Genomic DNA, 15706 nt, shown 5'->3' with positions numbered 1-15706 from the left:
ATAAATTAGGCATCATACAGAAAAAAAAAATGAGGGAATTGCCAGTTTTATTGAGTACTAATTCTATTTTTAATATAAAGCAACAATAGCAATAGCAGCCTCTGTATCTATCCTCATTGAAAACTGGAGTGAACACTGGCCATCAGCAGCACAACTGTAGATATGTACATCTATCACTTAAATTGCAATTCCACATAAATACAAAACTAGTGTGCCTATAACCCATGTCCAGACATTTTAACCAACTAGCTCACACTACCTTGCTCTCACCTGGCCTCTCCCCAAACAAGAACTTTAATCTGGTTCATCCACAGAAGATAATTCACTTTGACTATAGTGAAATTCCATTGAAATAAGCACCATGATAAGAAGAGTTTACTATAAAACATTTATTTCATAACGTAAGATGATCATGTGAAGCAGTGGAACCTTGACTTACGAGTGTCCCAACATACAAGTTTTTTGAGATATGAGCTGTTGATCGGTCAATTTTTTGCTCTGAGTTATGAGCCAACATTTGAGTTACAACCCAGTTCCCCCCCCTCCCACTTCCCCCTCAACCCAAAACCTGGACACCTCTCTTGTTTATCTATGATTTCATGCTTTAATTCCATGAAAATCATCCTCTTTTTCTTATCAGCACTGTCCTTTACACTTACTTTCTTAGGACCTATGATTAGAAAAGCGAAATTTGGCCAAATGACTGTCAAAAATGTAAGCAAAGTAGGAGAGAACTACTCCCACAGCTAGGTAAACAGTGCATTGAGTTGACTTTGTTCTGAAGCTCTCATTGTTATAATAATATATTATTATTATTAATTTAGGGAAATGAAGCTCTATCATTATTGTAATAATTATTATAATTATTATTGATAATTTAATCCTTTGACTGTTTCGGTCGAATATATACGTCTTACGAGGTACAGCATTTGACGTATATATACTCGTAAATTCTAGCAGCTTCAAATCAAGCAGGAGAAAGCTGGTAGGCCCACATGTGAGAGAATGGGTCTCTGTGGTCAGTGTGCACCTTATAAAAAAAATCCTGGAGCTTGCAGTGCATGAGAAAAAAAACTGACCGTTTTTTTTTAATTAAAATGCCGACTTTGTAGTCTATTTTCGTATAGTATTTATGGCTGTATTCTCGTTTTCTTGGTCTCATTTGATAGAATGGAAAACATATTATAGAAATAGAGGTGATTTTGACTGGTTTTATTATAAAAAGAACCTGGAAATGGGGCTCAAAGTAGGGGAAATGTTTGATTTTTGCCGATGTTCAAAAGTAAACAAATGATGTCATTGTCCAATAAATGTCCAAGTAGCCATTCTAATATGCAGTCATGAATGGGTTAACATTATCTGTACAATTATTACAGTATTGCAGTAGTCTGCATAACAGTAAATCTTCTATTTTTTGTTTGAATAAAAATTCAAAATAGAAAGCAAGAGTAATATCAGAGGGGCCTGGAGACATAACTGATGAATAAAGAAAATGTTATTTTAGAGCCAGGAATGTCTGCATTGTTCATTCAGGACCTTATTTTGAAATTGTCATATTTATTAATTTTCGTGAAACTGGCCAATTGCAAATTTCTGACCACGTTATTGGGTAGCTGAAATCGATAGAAAAAATGGAGTTCTAAAGAAATAGCTATGAGTTTGGTTGACTGGAACAATGGAATTAGTCGAAAATAGGGCTCAAAGTGGGCGAAATCACCAATTTGTAAATATCGCCGAGGTCACTAACTTCGCGAGAGTGTAATTCCGTCAATTTTCCATCAAATTTCATTTTTTTGGTGTCATTACAATTGGGAAAAGATTCTCTATCATTTCATTAGATTTTTTTTTTTTTTTTTAAATTTTGTGACACCAGAAGACTCCTCAGGATTGGGGATTGCAACAGTCATGGGGTTAACCCTTTCAGGGTTTTGGCCGTACTAGTACGGCTTACGCACCAGGGTTTTTGACGTACTAGTACGCCTAAATTCTAGTGCCTTTAAATCTAGCGAGAGAAAGCTGGTAGGCCTACATATGAAAGAATGGGTCTATGTGGTCAGTGTGCGCGGTATAAAAAAAAATACTGCAGCACACAGTGCGTAATGAGAAAAAAAAACTTTGACCGTGTTTTTGGATTAAAACAGCAACCTTGCACTGTATTTTCGTATGGTGTTTATTGTTGTATTCTAGATTTCCTGGTCTCATTTTATAGAATGATCGGGAAAAGATTCTCTATCTTTTCATTAGAAAATTTATTTTCTTTTTTTTGAAATTTGGGTGACCCTGAGAACAAGTCTCTGAGAGGGCCTGTCGACCCTGAAAGGGTTAAGCAACTGAAGCTCTATCGTTATTATAATTATTTTTAGTAGTAGTATTAGTAGTAGTATTAGTAGTAGTATTTTAGAAAACTTGAGCACATATCCAATTCCCTAGATCAAGAGCCCCTCATCAGTGTCAAGGTTCCTTGACTCTGGTGAGGGTCTCTTGATCTAGGGAATTGAATATGTGCTCTAGTTCCCTAAATTAATAATAATAATAATAAAAATAATTATTATAATGATGGAGTTTCAGTTACCTAAATTATCAATAATAATAATAATAATAATAATTGCAATAACAATAGAGCTTCAGTTCCCTAAATTAATAATAATAATAATTATAATAATAATAATAATAATAATAATAGTAATAATTATAATAACGATAGAGCTTCAGTGCCCTAAATTATCAATAATAATAATAATAATAATAATAATAATTATTTTTTATTTTTATTATCACACCGGCCGATTCCCACCAAGGCAGGGTGGCCCGAAAAAGAAAAACTTTCACCATCATTCACTCCATCACTGTCTTGCCAGAAGGGTGCTTTACACTACAGTTTTTAAACTGCAACATTAACACCCCTCCTTCAGAGTGCAGGCACTGTACTTCCCATCTCCAGGACTCAAGTCCGGCCTGCCGGTTTCCCTGAATCCCTTCATAAATGTTACTTTGCTCACACTCCAACAGCACGTCAAGTATTAAAAACCATTTGTCTCCATTCACTCCTATCAAACACGCTCACGCATGCCTGCTGGAAGTCCAAGCCCCTCGCACACAAAACCTCCTTTACCCCCTCCCTCCAACCCTTCCTAGGCCGACCCCTACCCCGCCTTCCTTCCACTACAGACTGATACACTCTTGAAGTCATTCTGTTTCGCTCCATTCTCTCTACATGTCCGAACCACCTCAACAACCCTTCCTCAGCCCTCTGGACAACAGTTTTGGTAATCCCGCACCTCCTCCTAACTTCCAAACTACGAATTCTCTGCATTATATTCACACCACACATTGCCCTCAGACATGACATCTCCACTGCCTCCAGCCTTCTCCTCGCTGCAACATTCATCATCCACGCTTCACACCCATATAAGAGCGTTGGTAAAACTATACTCTCATACATTCCCCTCTTTGCCTCCAAGGACAAAGTTCTTTGTCTCCACAGACTCCTAAGTGCACCACTCACTCTTTTTCCCTCATCAATTCTATGATTCACCTCATCTTTCATAGACCCATCCGCTGACACGTCCACTCCCAAATATCTGAATACGTTCACCTCCTCCATACTCTCTCCCTCCAATCTGATATTCAATCTTTCATCACCTAATCTTTTTGTTATCCTCATAACCTTACTCTTTCCTGTATTCACCTTTAATTTTCTTCTTTTGCACACCCTACCAAATTCATCCAACAATCTCTGCAACTTCTCTTCAGAATCTCCCAAGAGCACAGTGTCATCAGCAAAGAGCAGCTGTGACAACTCCCACTTTGTGTGTGATTCTTTATCTTTTAACTCCACGCCTCTTGCCAAGACCCTCGCATTTACTTCTCTTACAACCCCATCTATAAATATATTAAACAACCACGGTGACATCACACATCCTTGTCTAAGGCCTACTTTTACTGGGAAAAAATTTCCCTCTTTCCTACATACTCTAACTTGAGCCTCACTATCCTCGTAAAAACTCTTCACTGCTTTCAGTAACCTACCTCCTACACCATACACTTGCAACATCTGCCACATTGCCCCCCTATCCACCCTGTCATACGCCTTTTCCAAATCCATAAATGCCACAAAGACCTCTTTAGCCTTATCTAAATACTGTTCACTTATATGTTTCACTGTAAACACCTGGTCCACACACCCCCTACCTTTCCTAAAGCCTCCTTGTTCATCTGCTATCCTATTCTCCGTCTTACTCTTAATTCTTTCAATTATAACTCTACCATACACTTTACCAGGTACACTCAACAGACTTATCCCCCTATAATTTTTGCACTCTCTTTTATCCCCTTCGCCTTTATACAAAGGAACTATGCATGCTCTCTGCCAATCCCTAGGTACCTTACCCTCTTCCATACATTTATTAAATAATTGCACCAACCACTCCAAAACTATATCCCCACCTGCTTTTAACATTTCTATCTTTATCCCATCAATCCCGGCTGCCTTACCCCCTTTCATTTTACCTACTGCCTCACGAACTTCCCCCACACTCACAACTGGCTCTTCCTCACTCCTACAAGATGTTATTCCTCCTTGCCCTATACACGAAATCACAGCTTCCCTATCTTCATCAACATTTAACAATTCCTCAAAATATTCCTTCCATCTTCCCAATACCTCTAACTCTCCATTTAATAACTCTCCTCTCCTATTTTTAACTGACAAATCCATTTGTTCTCTAGGCTTTCTTAACTTGTTAATCTCACTCCAAAACTTTTTCTTATTTTCAACAAAATTTGTTGAGCTTCAGTTCACTAAATTAATAATAATAATAAAAAGAAAAATAATAATAATAATGTACATAATATGTACGTAACAATAATTCAGAATGATGCCGTTAGTTGGCAGTACACGTTTACATCACTGTCGAAGCAGTTGTCTCCTGCTTTGCTTACAATTTTGACAGTCATTTGGCCAAATTTCGCTTTTCTAACCATGGGACCTAAGAAAATAAGTGTAAAGGACAGTGCTGAGAAGAAAAAGATGATGATTTCCATGGAATTAATGCATGAAATCATAGGTAAACATAAGCAAGGTGCACGAGTTATGGATTTAGCCAGACAATACCAGTGCAGTACATCTACTATATGTACGATACTAAAGCAGCAGGAGTCGATAAAGGCTATAGTGCCAGCCAAGGGCATTACAATAACATCTAAGCTGCGGACCTCTGTCCATGAAAAGATGGAGAAGCTGCTGCTGACGTGGTTGAAAGAGAAGCAGCTCGCAGGAGATACCATATCAGTCATGTTCAGTGATTAACCTTTAAACGGTCCAAACGTATATATTCGTTCTCTCACGTAGCGCCCCAAACGTATACATATATAACTAACAAAAAAGGCACAATACCGTGACTGGAACGATACACAAATAACCCGCACATAAAAGAGAGAAGCTCATGACGACGTTTCGGTCCGACTTGGACCATTGACAAAGTCACACTAACCAATTCTGTACTACTACTACTACTACTACTACCACCACCTCTTCCTGCCTATATACAGTGGACCCCCGGATAACGATATTATTTCAATCCAGAAGTCTGTTTGGGTGCCGTTATAGACCGAATTTGTTCCCATAAGAGATATTGTGAATTAGATTAGTCCGTTTCAGACCCCCAAAAATACACCTACAAAAGCACTTACAAAAATACACTTACATAATTGGTCGAGTTGGGAGCTGATCGTTATGCGGGGGTCCACTGTATAGCCGTCCTGCTCCACCTCTGGTTAGTGTGACTTTGTCAATGGTCCAAGTCGGACCGAAACGTCGTCGTAAGCTTCTCTCTTTTATGTGCGGGTTATTTGTGTATACATATACGTTTCCTTGCCATTCATTCAACATTGCCACGATAAGCCTGAGTCGCCTAGACATGAGAGAATGTGTGCACACACTCACTGTGTGCCATATGAAAAAAATTGGGGATGCCTGGGTACCATATGCTCTTTTCTCCTATTAAAAAAAAATTTTTTTTTCTCAAAAAATTCAGGGTGCTACGCTAGAGAACGTATATATGTATGTTTGGACAATTTAAGGGTTAAACAAAACAAATTGTATCAGTTATGTTCAGTGTAAGTACATATACACTTTATATAAAGTTTATTATTTCTTTACATTCTGTAGTGCATTATGATTTATTATGTGTTTATATACGATATTTTCAGTGTTTTCCCTAGAATACTAGTGATCTACTGCAGTTAGCCTCAAAAATACTCTGTTTTCTCTTACAATAAGAGCATGGGAAGATACTCTCATTTTTTTTTTTTTCAACAAACCAGCCGTATCCCACCAAGGCAGGGCGGCCCAAAAAGAAAAACTAAAGTTTCTCTTTTTAAATATAGTAATTTATACAGGAGAAGGGGTTACTAGCCCCTTGCTCCCGGCATTTTAGTCGCCTCTTACAACACGCATGGCTTACGGAGGAAGAATTCTGTTCCACTTTCCCATGGAGGTAAGAGGAAATAAACAAAAACTAGTAAGAAAATAAAAGAAAACTCAGAGGGGTGTGTGTATATATATGCTTGTATATGTATGTGTAGTGTGACCTAAGTGTAAGTAGAAGTAGAAAGACATACCTGAAATCTTGCATGTTTATGAGGCAGAAAAAAGATACCAGCAATCCTACCATCATGTAAAACAATTACAGGTTTCTGTTTTACACTCACTTGGCAGGACGATAGTACCTCCCTGGGCGGTTGCTGTCTACCAACCTACTATCTATAACTCTCAGTATATACACAGGAAATGGCGGACGCTTCTGCTGCTGCCTATGCCACCATATTATGGCCTATTTTATTCATTCTAGAGTATTTATGATGTTTCTGTGTTAATTATATTGTTTATGTCATATTAGAAGAATTGTGATAGATAAATAAGCTGTACAGTTGATAATAGCATCATATTCAGGTATTTTTTCTCGTCTCTCCAGAGTGCGGGAACAAATTAATGGCTTTTCAATTAATTTAAATGAGGAAAATTAATTTGATATACAAGAAAATTGAGTTACGAGCTAGCTCCTGGAATGGATTAAACTCGTAAGTCAAGGTTCCACTGTACTTATATTTTTGTGCATGTTGAATGATAATAAGAAAATACACCTACCATCTGACTTACAACCGAGTTCGGTTCCGAGAAACCGGTTGTAAGTCGAAATGGTCGTAAGTTGAACTTTACTACTGAATATCAACAAAACATTTTTGTAATGACTTTATTGTTTTATTTTGGTATTTCATGTTTTACTTTACTTTTTATGTTGTTGGTACTGTATTTTATACTGTAAGGTTTAGGATAAACACTGTGTACAACACAAATAGTTGTTTATTTCCCAGAAATTTGGCATAAAAAACACGGTCATAAGTCGAGTGGTCGTAAGTCGAGCAGGTCGTAAGTCGGATGGTAGGTGTATATTACAGTTATGTGCTGAACTATCTAAAAATACTGAGTGTAAATATAAAATCTGCTTGATTTCATTTAAAAACATTTCTTTTTGATAAATTCCAGTCACAGACGTCAGGTCAGCATTAACCCTTTCAGGGTCCGTGCCGTAGATCTACGGCTTTACGTTCAGGGTCCAAATCGTAGATCTAAGCCAAAATTCTAGCGGTGTCAAATTTAGCAGGAGAAGGCTGATAGGCCTACATCTGAGAGAATGGGTCTGGGTGGTCAGTGAGCGCACTATAGAAAAAATTTGGACGCCTACATGGCATTGTGGGAACGCCGCCAAAGTAGCTCTGTTCATCATGACAGGCGGCAAGGAAGCTCTCACTCCCCACGCACTCTCCGGGTGAATTCTGACTTTCCTCTTCACAACTTACAGTTCTAAGACTGATGGAAGTGGATATGAAGAGGAATTCTATAGTTTTGAACCATATGGTACAATGGTACCATATGGTACAATGGTGCCATGTCATACAATGGTATCATATGGTACAGTGGTACCATATGGTACCATGTACCATATGGCACATTGTACCATATAGTACAGGGTACAGGGACCCTAATGGAAATAAGTCTGTCTGACTTTTTTGAGTTATCCTAGGTTCTCCAAACATATGCTGCTAAGTATGATAATCTATGTAACTTTATTTGTGTATACATAAATAAACTTACTTACGATGCCACATGAGCTTGAATAAGTTTATTCAGATGTACACAAAACTGACTCAAGAAATCGTAATGACACGATTGCAAACAAACCATACCCCCGGCCGGGATTGAACCCGCGGTCATAGAGTCTCAAAACTCCAGCCCGTCGCGTTAGCCACAAGACCAGCTAGCCACAGCTAGCTGGTCTAGTGGCTAACGCGACGGGCTGGAGTTTTGAGACTATGACCGCGGGTTCAATCCCGGCCGGGGGTATGGTTTATGTACACAAATACAGTTACATAGATTATCATACATAGCAGCATATGTATAAAATCCTAGGATAACCCAAAAAAGTCTGGGTGACTTATTTCCACAGGGATCCCTGTATCTGTACCATATGATGTCCTGTACTGTATGGTACCCTGCACCATATGATATCCTGTACTGTATGGTACCCTGTACCATATAGTACAATGTACCATATGGTACCCTGTAACCTATGATACCATGTACCATATGGTCAGTTAGAGGTGTTGATGCCAGGAGGCGCCAGCCAAGATTGAGTGGTGATGCAAGTCACTGACTCAGCAGTTTCCAAGACAAAGCGCTTTGTCATCCACCTCAAGGAACATGTCGAGTGGCTGTACATTTGTAAATATGTAATAGAACATTACTAATATACAACATTTTTGCATATTTTTGTTGTAAACAATTATTGTAAACGAAATAATGATGAAAATATTAGTGTGTTTATTGTGTTGAATACAACAGTACCATATAGTACCTTATGGTACAATCATTGTACCATATGGTGCAATGTACCATATATACAATGTACCATATGGTACCATTGCACCATATGGTACCATAAGGTACCATTGCACCATATGGTACTATTGTATCATATGGTACCACTGTACCAAATGGTGACACTGTACCATATTGTACCATATGGTACCATTGTATCATATGGTGTCATTGTACTATATCATACCATATGGTACCATTGTACCATATGGTACCATTGCACCCAATGGCACCATTGTACCATATGGTACTATATGGTACCATTGCACCCTATGGTACCATTGTACCATATGGTACTATATGGTACCGTTGTATTCAACACAATAACCACACTAATATTTTCATCATTTTGTTTACAATAAACTTGTAAACAAGTTTTGTAAGCAATATAATGATAAACAAATTAGTGCAGTTATTGTGTTGAGTACAATGAGTGTACACTTATACAATATACATTATACTGCTCTCACAGGCCACAAATGTTATTAGAAAAAGAAAAAAATTAGAAAAGAAAAGAAAAAAGTATAAAAAAACATAAAATAAAAAAAATGCAATTTTGCAAAGTCACTGATGTTGCCGCCACCCGGTCATTTTGGGTCAACTTCCTGCCGCTGTATCTCGGTAAGTACTGATCAGAATTTTTTTTTTTTTATTACCTTCACAAACATATTATCTTTAATTCTGTAAGAATTTTTTTTTTTTTTCAATTTTTTTTGGATACTGGGGCACCCCTTCAGATTCTGGCCTTGGACCCTGAAAGGGTTAATGTCCTATACTGAAGGACTTAGCTACATACAAATAACGACAATTGATTTTCCCCCTGTGATGGCCCTGAATTTTACAAGACGGGAGTCCTAGACTAGACAATTTGAAATCCTGTTTTTCCTAGTGATGTTTTCACAGTGTGAATGCTGATATCAAAAATAAACACACACATGCAATAATTACCACAGAATGCTTTGTGCAGTCACTCCTCGGATTAAAATAACGTGGAAAGTAAAATCAACTCACTCCACTGGAATAATTTTAATGGCATAAAAGTGCCCATCTAGCTTGTGTTCAGCCTTCACAACTACTCCAAAGCCTCCCTTTCCCAGGATTTCTCCTTCCTTGAACTCCCGAGTGTAGCGATCCTCTAGGAGATGCTGGGAGGAGCTTGATAACATCAAATGGCTTGTAGGGTTTGTTAGAGTTGTTGGAAGACGTAACCTGTGCAGGAAAAAATATTTGTAAATGAAGTACTATACTCATAACTAAATGACTTGTACATACTTTCTGCTTTTTGTAAGGCTGGGTCATGGGGCAATCAATAATTAAGATAAATCACAAATAACCTGCACTTAGGAGAGGAAGCTTATAACGAGATTTCGGTCCATCTTGGACCATTGTCTAGACACAACTGAGGATGAAAAAACAAAGAAGGCCAGAAGACAAGATCTTTTATTGCTACACTATTTAAGTTATCCTTGGCACACTACCTAACAATCTAAAACACACACAAGATCAAAACTTACTATTATCTTTTACTAACACATTGGCCGATTCCCACCAAGGCAGGGTGGCCCGAAAAAGAAAAACTTTCATCATTCACTCCATCACTGTCTTGCCAGAGGCGTGCTTACACTACAGTTATAAAACTGCAACATTAATACCCCTCTTTCAGAGTGCAGACACTGTACTTCCCATCTCCAGGACTCAAGTCAGGCCTGCAACAAAAATTTTTTTTAGCTATTCAAAAGGAACTACAGTAGACCCCTGGCTATCGGCCAGTTCAGTTATCGGTCAACTCTGTTATCGGCTGGTTTTTCAGCGCCCGGCTATTGGCCGTTAATTCGGTCATCGGCCATTTGGGAGGCATCCATCCGCTGGCTGGGGCCGCTTGCGAGTCAGTTTGGCTTTGTCTCTCGGTAAGTGAGGAAGCTTTTGCTCATTCATCCAAACATTTTGCTATAACCCATTGTTTTTTGTGGTTATTGATCTAGTACAGCTGCAAAATAAGCAGCCATGGGCCCAAAGAAACACGTTACACAGTATATGAAAACATGCAATGTTTATATGCGATGTATATTTAACCCCTTGACTGTAGCAACCCCCAATCCTGATAGAGAATCTTTTCCCGATTGTAATGACACCAAAAAAAATGAAATTTGATGGAAAACTGACGGAATTACACTCTCGCAAAGTTAGCGACCTCGACGATATTTACAAATTGGCGATTTCGCCCACTTTGAGCCCTATTTTCAGCTAATTCCATTGTTCCAGTCGACCAAACTCACAGCTATTTCTTTAGAACTCTGTTTTTTCTACCGACTGAGTACAAGAAACTGCCCATTTACCAATTTCAAATACCCAATAATGTGGTCAGAAATTTTCAATTTGGCCAATTTCACGAAAATTAAAAAATATGACAATTTCAAAATAAGGTCCAGAATGAACAATGCAGACATTCCTGGCTCTAAAATAACATTTTCTTTGTTCATCAGTCATGCCTCCAGGCCCCTCTGATATTACTCTTGCTTTCTGTTTTGAATTTTAATTCAAACAAAAAATAGAAGATTTACTGTTATGCAGACTACTACAATACTGTAATAATTGTACAAATAATGTCAACACATTCATGACTGCATATTAGAATGGCTACTTGGACATTTATTGGAAAATGACATCATTTGTTTACTTTTGAACATCGGGAAAAATGAAACATTTCCCCTACTTTGAGCTCCATTTCCAGGTTCTTTTTATAGTAAAACCAATCAAAATCACCTCTTTTCTATAACATGTTTTCCATTCTATCAAGTGGGACCAAGAAAATGAGAATACAACCATAAATACTATATGAAAATAGACCACAAATTTGGCATTTTAACCCTTTCAGGGTCCAAGGCCCAAATCTGGAGTCACGCACCAGTGTCCAAGAATTTTCAAAAAAAAAATTTGTTATTTTTTCTTATGAAATCGTAGAGAATCTTTTTGTGAAGGTAATAAAACAAAAAGTACGAAATTTGGTGGAAAATTGACGAAATTATGCTCTCGCGAATTTTGATGTGTCAGCGATATTTACGAATCGGCGATTTTGCCGACTTTGACTCCCATTTTAGGCCAATTACATTATTCCAATCAACCGAATTCTTAGCTATTTCACTAGTATTACTTCTATTCTATCGATTGAGCACAAGAAATCGCCAAGTCAACTGTTTCAACTACAAAATAAAGTGATCGTAAATTGTTAATTTGGCCAATTTAACACAAAGTTCAAAATATTCCAATTTCAAAATAGGGTCCAGAATGAACAATGTAGGCATTCCTGGCACTAAACTAACATTTCCTCTGTTCATTAGTTATGTTTTGAGGCTTTACAAATAAATTCCATTTTGATTTTTTATTCACATAATGAATTTTTATTCACACCAAAAAATAGAAGATTTACTGTTATGCAATACTGTAATAATTGTATAAATATCATCACCATATTTGTGAATGTATATTAGACCCACCAGCTGACGTGTATTAGACGTGTGAGGTCGTTTGTTTACTCTTGAATATCGGCAAAAATTTAACATTTCTGCTACTTTGAGCTCAGTTTCAAGCCATTTCCAGTGCTAAAACCAATCAAAATCATCTCTATTTCTGTAATATGTCTTCCATTCTATCAAATGAGACCAAGAAATCGCAAATACAACTATAAAAAACATACGAAAAAACACTGCAAAGTTGCTGTTTTAATCGAAAAATCATGATTTCATTTTTTTTCTCTCATTATACACAGTGTGCTGCAGGATCTGTTTTATGTGGTGCACACATACCACATAGATGTATTCTCTCATATCTAGGCCCAAATGTACCACTCACAGTTTATCAGAGTGAGCTGAGCTCATGGCGTAGATCTACGGTTTGGACCCTGAAAGGGTTAATTAAAAAAAAAACTTTTTTTTTCTCATTATGCACTGCATGCTCCAGGATTTTTTTTATATGGTGCACACTGACCACACAGACCCATTCTCTCACATGTGGGCCTACCAGCTTTCTCCTGCTTGATTTGAAGCCGCTAGAATTTTGAGTATATATACGTCAAACACGGTACCTCGCAAGACGTACATATATGACCGAAACAGTCAAAGGGTTAATAATAATCACTGGTACATTAAATGTCTTATTTTACATTAATATAAACATTTTCATTAATCTATTTATTATATCTTCTTCAAAATTATGTAAGAAACATGTTACATAGCATATAAACATGCAGTGTTTAATATATGTGATGTATATTTAATAATCACTCTTTCCCACATTAAATGTCTTATTTTACGTTAATATAGACATTTTCATTAATCCATTTATGATATTTTCTTAAAAATTATATAAGAAACACATTACATATCATGTAGCATATAAACATACCATATAAACATGCAATGTTTATATGTTATCGAGTGGAGAGTGGGATGGAGAGTAAACATTACGTTTTCTCTGATGCAGCGTTAGAGAAAACTGACTCTGGCAACTGGTGCAGTAACCGCCCTTCATATGCGTTTGTTTACAATTCTTGGCATGAATTATTCATTACTTCTCCCTTTATTTATGATAGCATCTAAAGGTAGTTGTTAGAAACGATTAAACTCAGTGAACATGGTAATACTATGGCTGTGTAGTGTAATAATATGGCTGTGTGTTGTAATATAGCTGTGTAGTGTAGCCCGGGGGGGGGGCTACAGACGTGTACTGTACCTACATCTACTGCTACCTACACTGACTTCCTACAAATAAATACTACTCACCTCTTGCCCTACATTAAGACTACAAATATTTTAAGGTTAGTATTAAATGTACTGTAGCAGTAAATGACAGATTAAAGAGGTGTGTGCAATGTGGACTAGGGTGCAAGCTTTTGTAGAGAAACACCACCCTGACAAAGCTGAAACAAGCCATATCTGCAACATGTTCAGTGACAAAACCCTGTCCCACTTCAGGGAAATCTTAGAGAGATGCCAGAAACAGACCTCTATAGACAGATTTGTTGTGAGACAGGGGTCCAGTGACTCTCAAGCTGGTCCTAGTAGCATTAAAAGACAAAGAAGGGAAGTAACCCCAGAGAAGGCTTTACTACCTAAAGTCTTTATGGAGGGGGATTTCCCTTCCAAACATTAACTCCTCCCTCTTTCCTCTTCCCTATCTTCCAGAAGCCAGCATTAGCCTTCAATAAAGGTATGTAAAACTTATTTTTTTTTTTTTTCAACAAGTCGGCCATCTCCCACCAAGGCAGGGTGACCCAAAAAAGAAAGAAAATTCACAAAAAAGAAAATACTTTCATCATCATTCAACACTTTCACCACACTCACACATTATCACTGCTTTTGCAGAGGTGTATAAAGATACACAACATATCCCTCCAAACTGCCAATGTCCCAAACCCCTCCTTTAAAGTGCAGGCATTGTACTTCCCATTTCCAGGACTCAAGTCCGACTATATGAAAATAACCGGTTTCCCTGAATCCCTTCACTAAATATTACCCTGCTCACACTCCAACAGATTGTCAGGTCCCAAGTATCATTCATCTCCATTCACTCCTATCTAACACGCTCATGCACGCTTGCTGGAAGTCCAAGCCCCTCGGATTAATTGTATTTCCATTAATTCTTATGGGAAATATTAATTCGGTTTTTGGCCATTTTGGTTATCGGCCGACCTTCTGAATGGATTACGGCCGATAACCGAGGGTCCACTGTACAGTAACATTAAAAGTAACAAAGACCTTTAGTTATGAAGAGCCACAAAGCCTCTAATGGATAAGTGGCACTGAACAAGAATCAGCGTGCATAATCACATCCCCCAGCCTCCTTTACCTACATCATCTTCCCTCTAATTCCTTCCACCCAGATCCTTTCTTCATCCATTTACCTCAAAATCCACATTTCCTCCCATTGGCCAGCCACCTCCAAATATTCCCCAACATCACCTTCCACCCAACCTGACTCCTGTTAGTGCTAAAGTTTAGATGGTGGGAAGTACTGTGCCAGCAAGCTGAAGGATGGATGGAGATCTTGCAGTTGAGTCATTCAAATGTGATGTTCACTTTCAGCAAGACGAAGTAATGGTGAATGTGTTTTCTTTTCTGGGTCACCATAACTTGGTAGAAAACAGTCAATTTGGTAAAAAAGACAATCAATCACTGAATGAGTGATGTGAATTTTATTCATTTTGATGTCAACAATAAAGTTATCATGACTCTTCTTCTTATCACAACTACCCTTAGATTCCATTGTAACATAAAAATAGTATACGTACATACATGAAATACGTAATAACTGAAAACTCTTGAAACTTTGGAAAGTTTCCAGACAGAATCAAGAGAGATGCAAAGTTCATGGCAACACACCCAGGTTCACTTGTAGAAATAATTTTTTTTTTTTTTTTTTACAAACTGGCCATATCCCACTGAAGCAGGGTGACCTAAGAAAACAACAACAAAGATTCTCTTTTTAAATTTAGTAATTTATACAGGTGAAGGGGTTACTAGCCCCTTGCTCTCGGCATTTCAGTCTCCTCTTACGACACGCATGGCTTGCTGAGGAAGAGTTCTGTTCCACTTCCCCATGGAGATTATCATCCTTTTTCTTATTATGAAACACTGTGGGGAGGGTGCTCCATAAATGCTTATTTGGTGTCAGTGTTTTGGGTGGGCAATGAGATGGACATGTATTATTACCTGTCCACTGGCTGTTGATGTGTCCATCTGACATTGTGTATGAGTTTTCCCCACAATACAA

General features: G+C 37.8%; 1 protein-coding gene across 6 annotated transcripts in view; it reads right to left on the bottom strand.

The window, feature by feature from the left end:
* Nucleotides 1-15706, bottom strand: part of LOC128687663 (eukaryotic translation initiation factor 2-alpha kinase 1-like) — a 337432-nt gene that overhangs the window by 103458 nt on the left and 218268 nt on the right. For all 6 annotated transcript variants that reach the window (XM_070087473.1, XM_070087464.1, XM_070087478.1 and 3 more), the window contains one exon: nucleotides 9950-10147. In XM_070087473.1, the coding sequence (XP_069943574.1) occupies nucleotides 9950-10147 (198 nt within the window). The remainder of the gene's footprint in view (nucleotides 1-9949; nucleotides 10148-15706) is intronic.

This window comes from Cherax quadricarinatus, chromosome 2 (genome assembly GCF_038502225.1).
Source record: "Cherax quadricarinatus isolate ZL_2023a chromosome 2, ASM3850222v1, whole genome shotgun sequence".
NCBI classification, from domain to species: domain Eukaryota; kingdom Metazoa; phylum Arthropoda; class Malacostraca; order Decapoda; family Parastacidae; genus Cherax; species Cherax quadricarinatus.
This window is presented reverse-complemented; position numbering and strand designations above follow the sequence as displayed.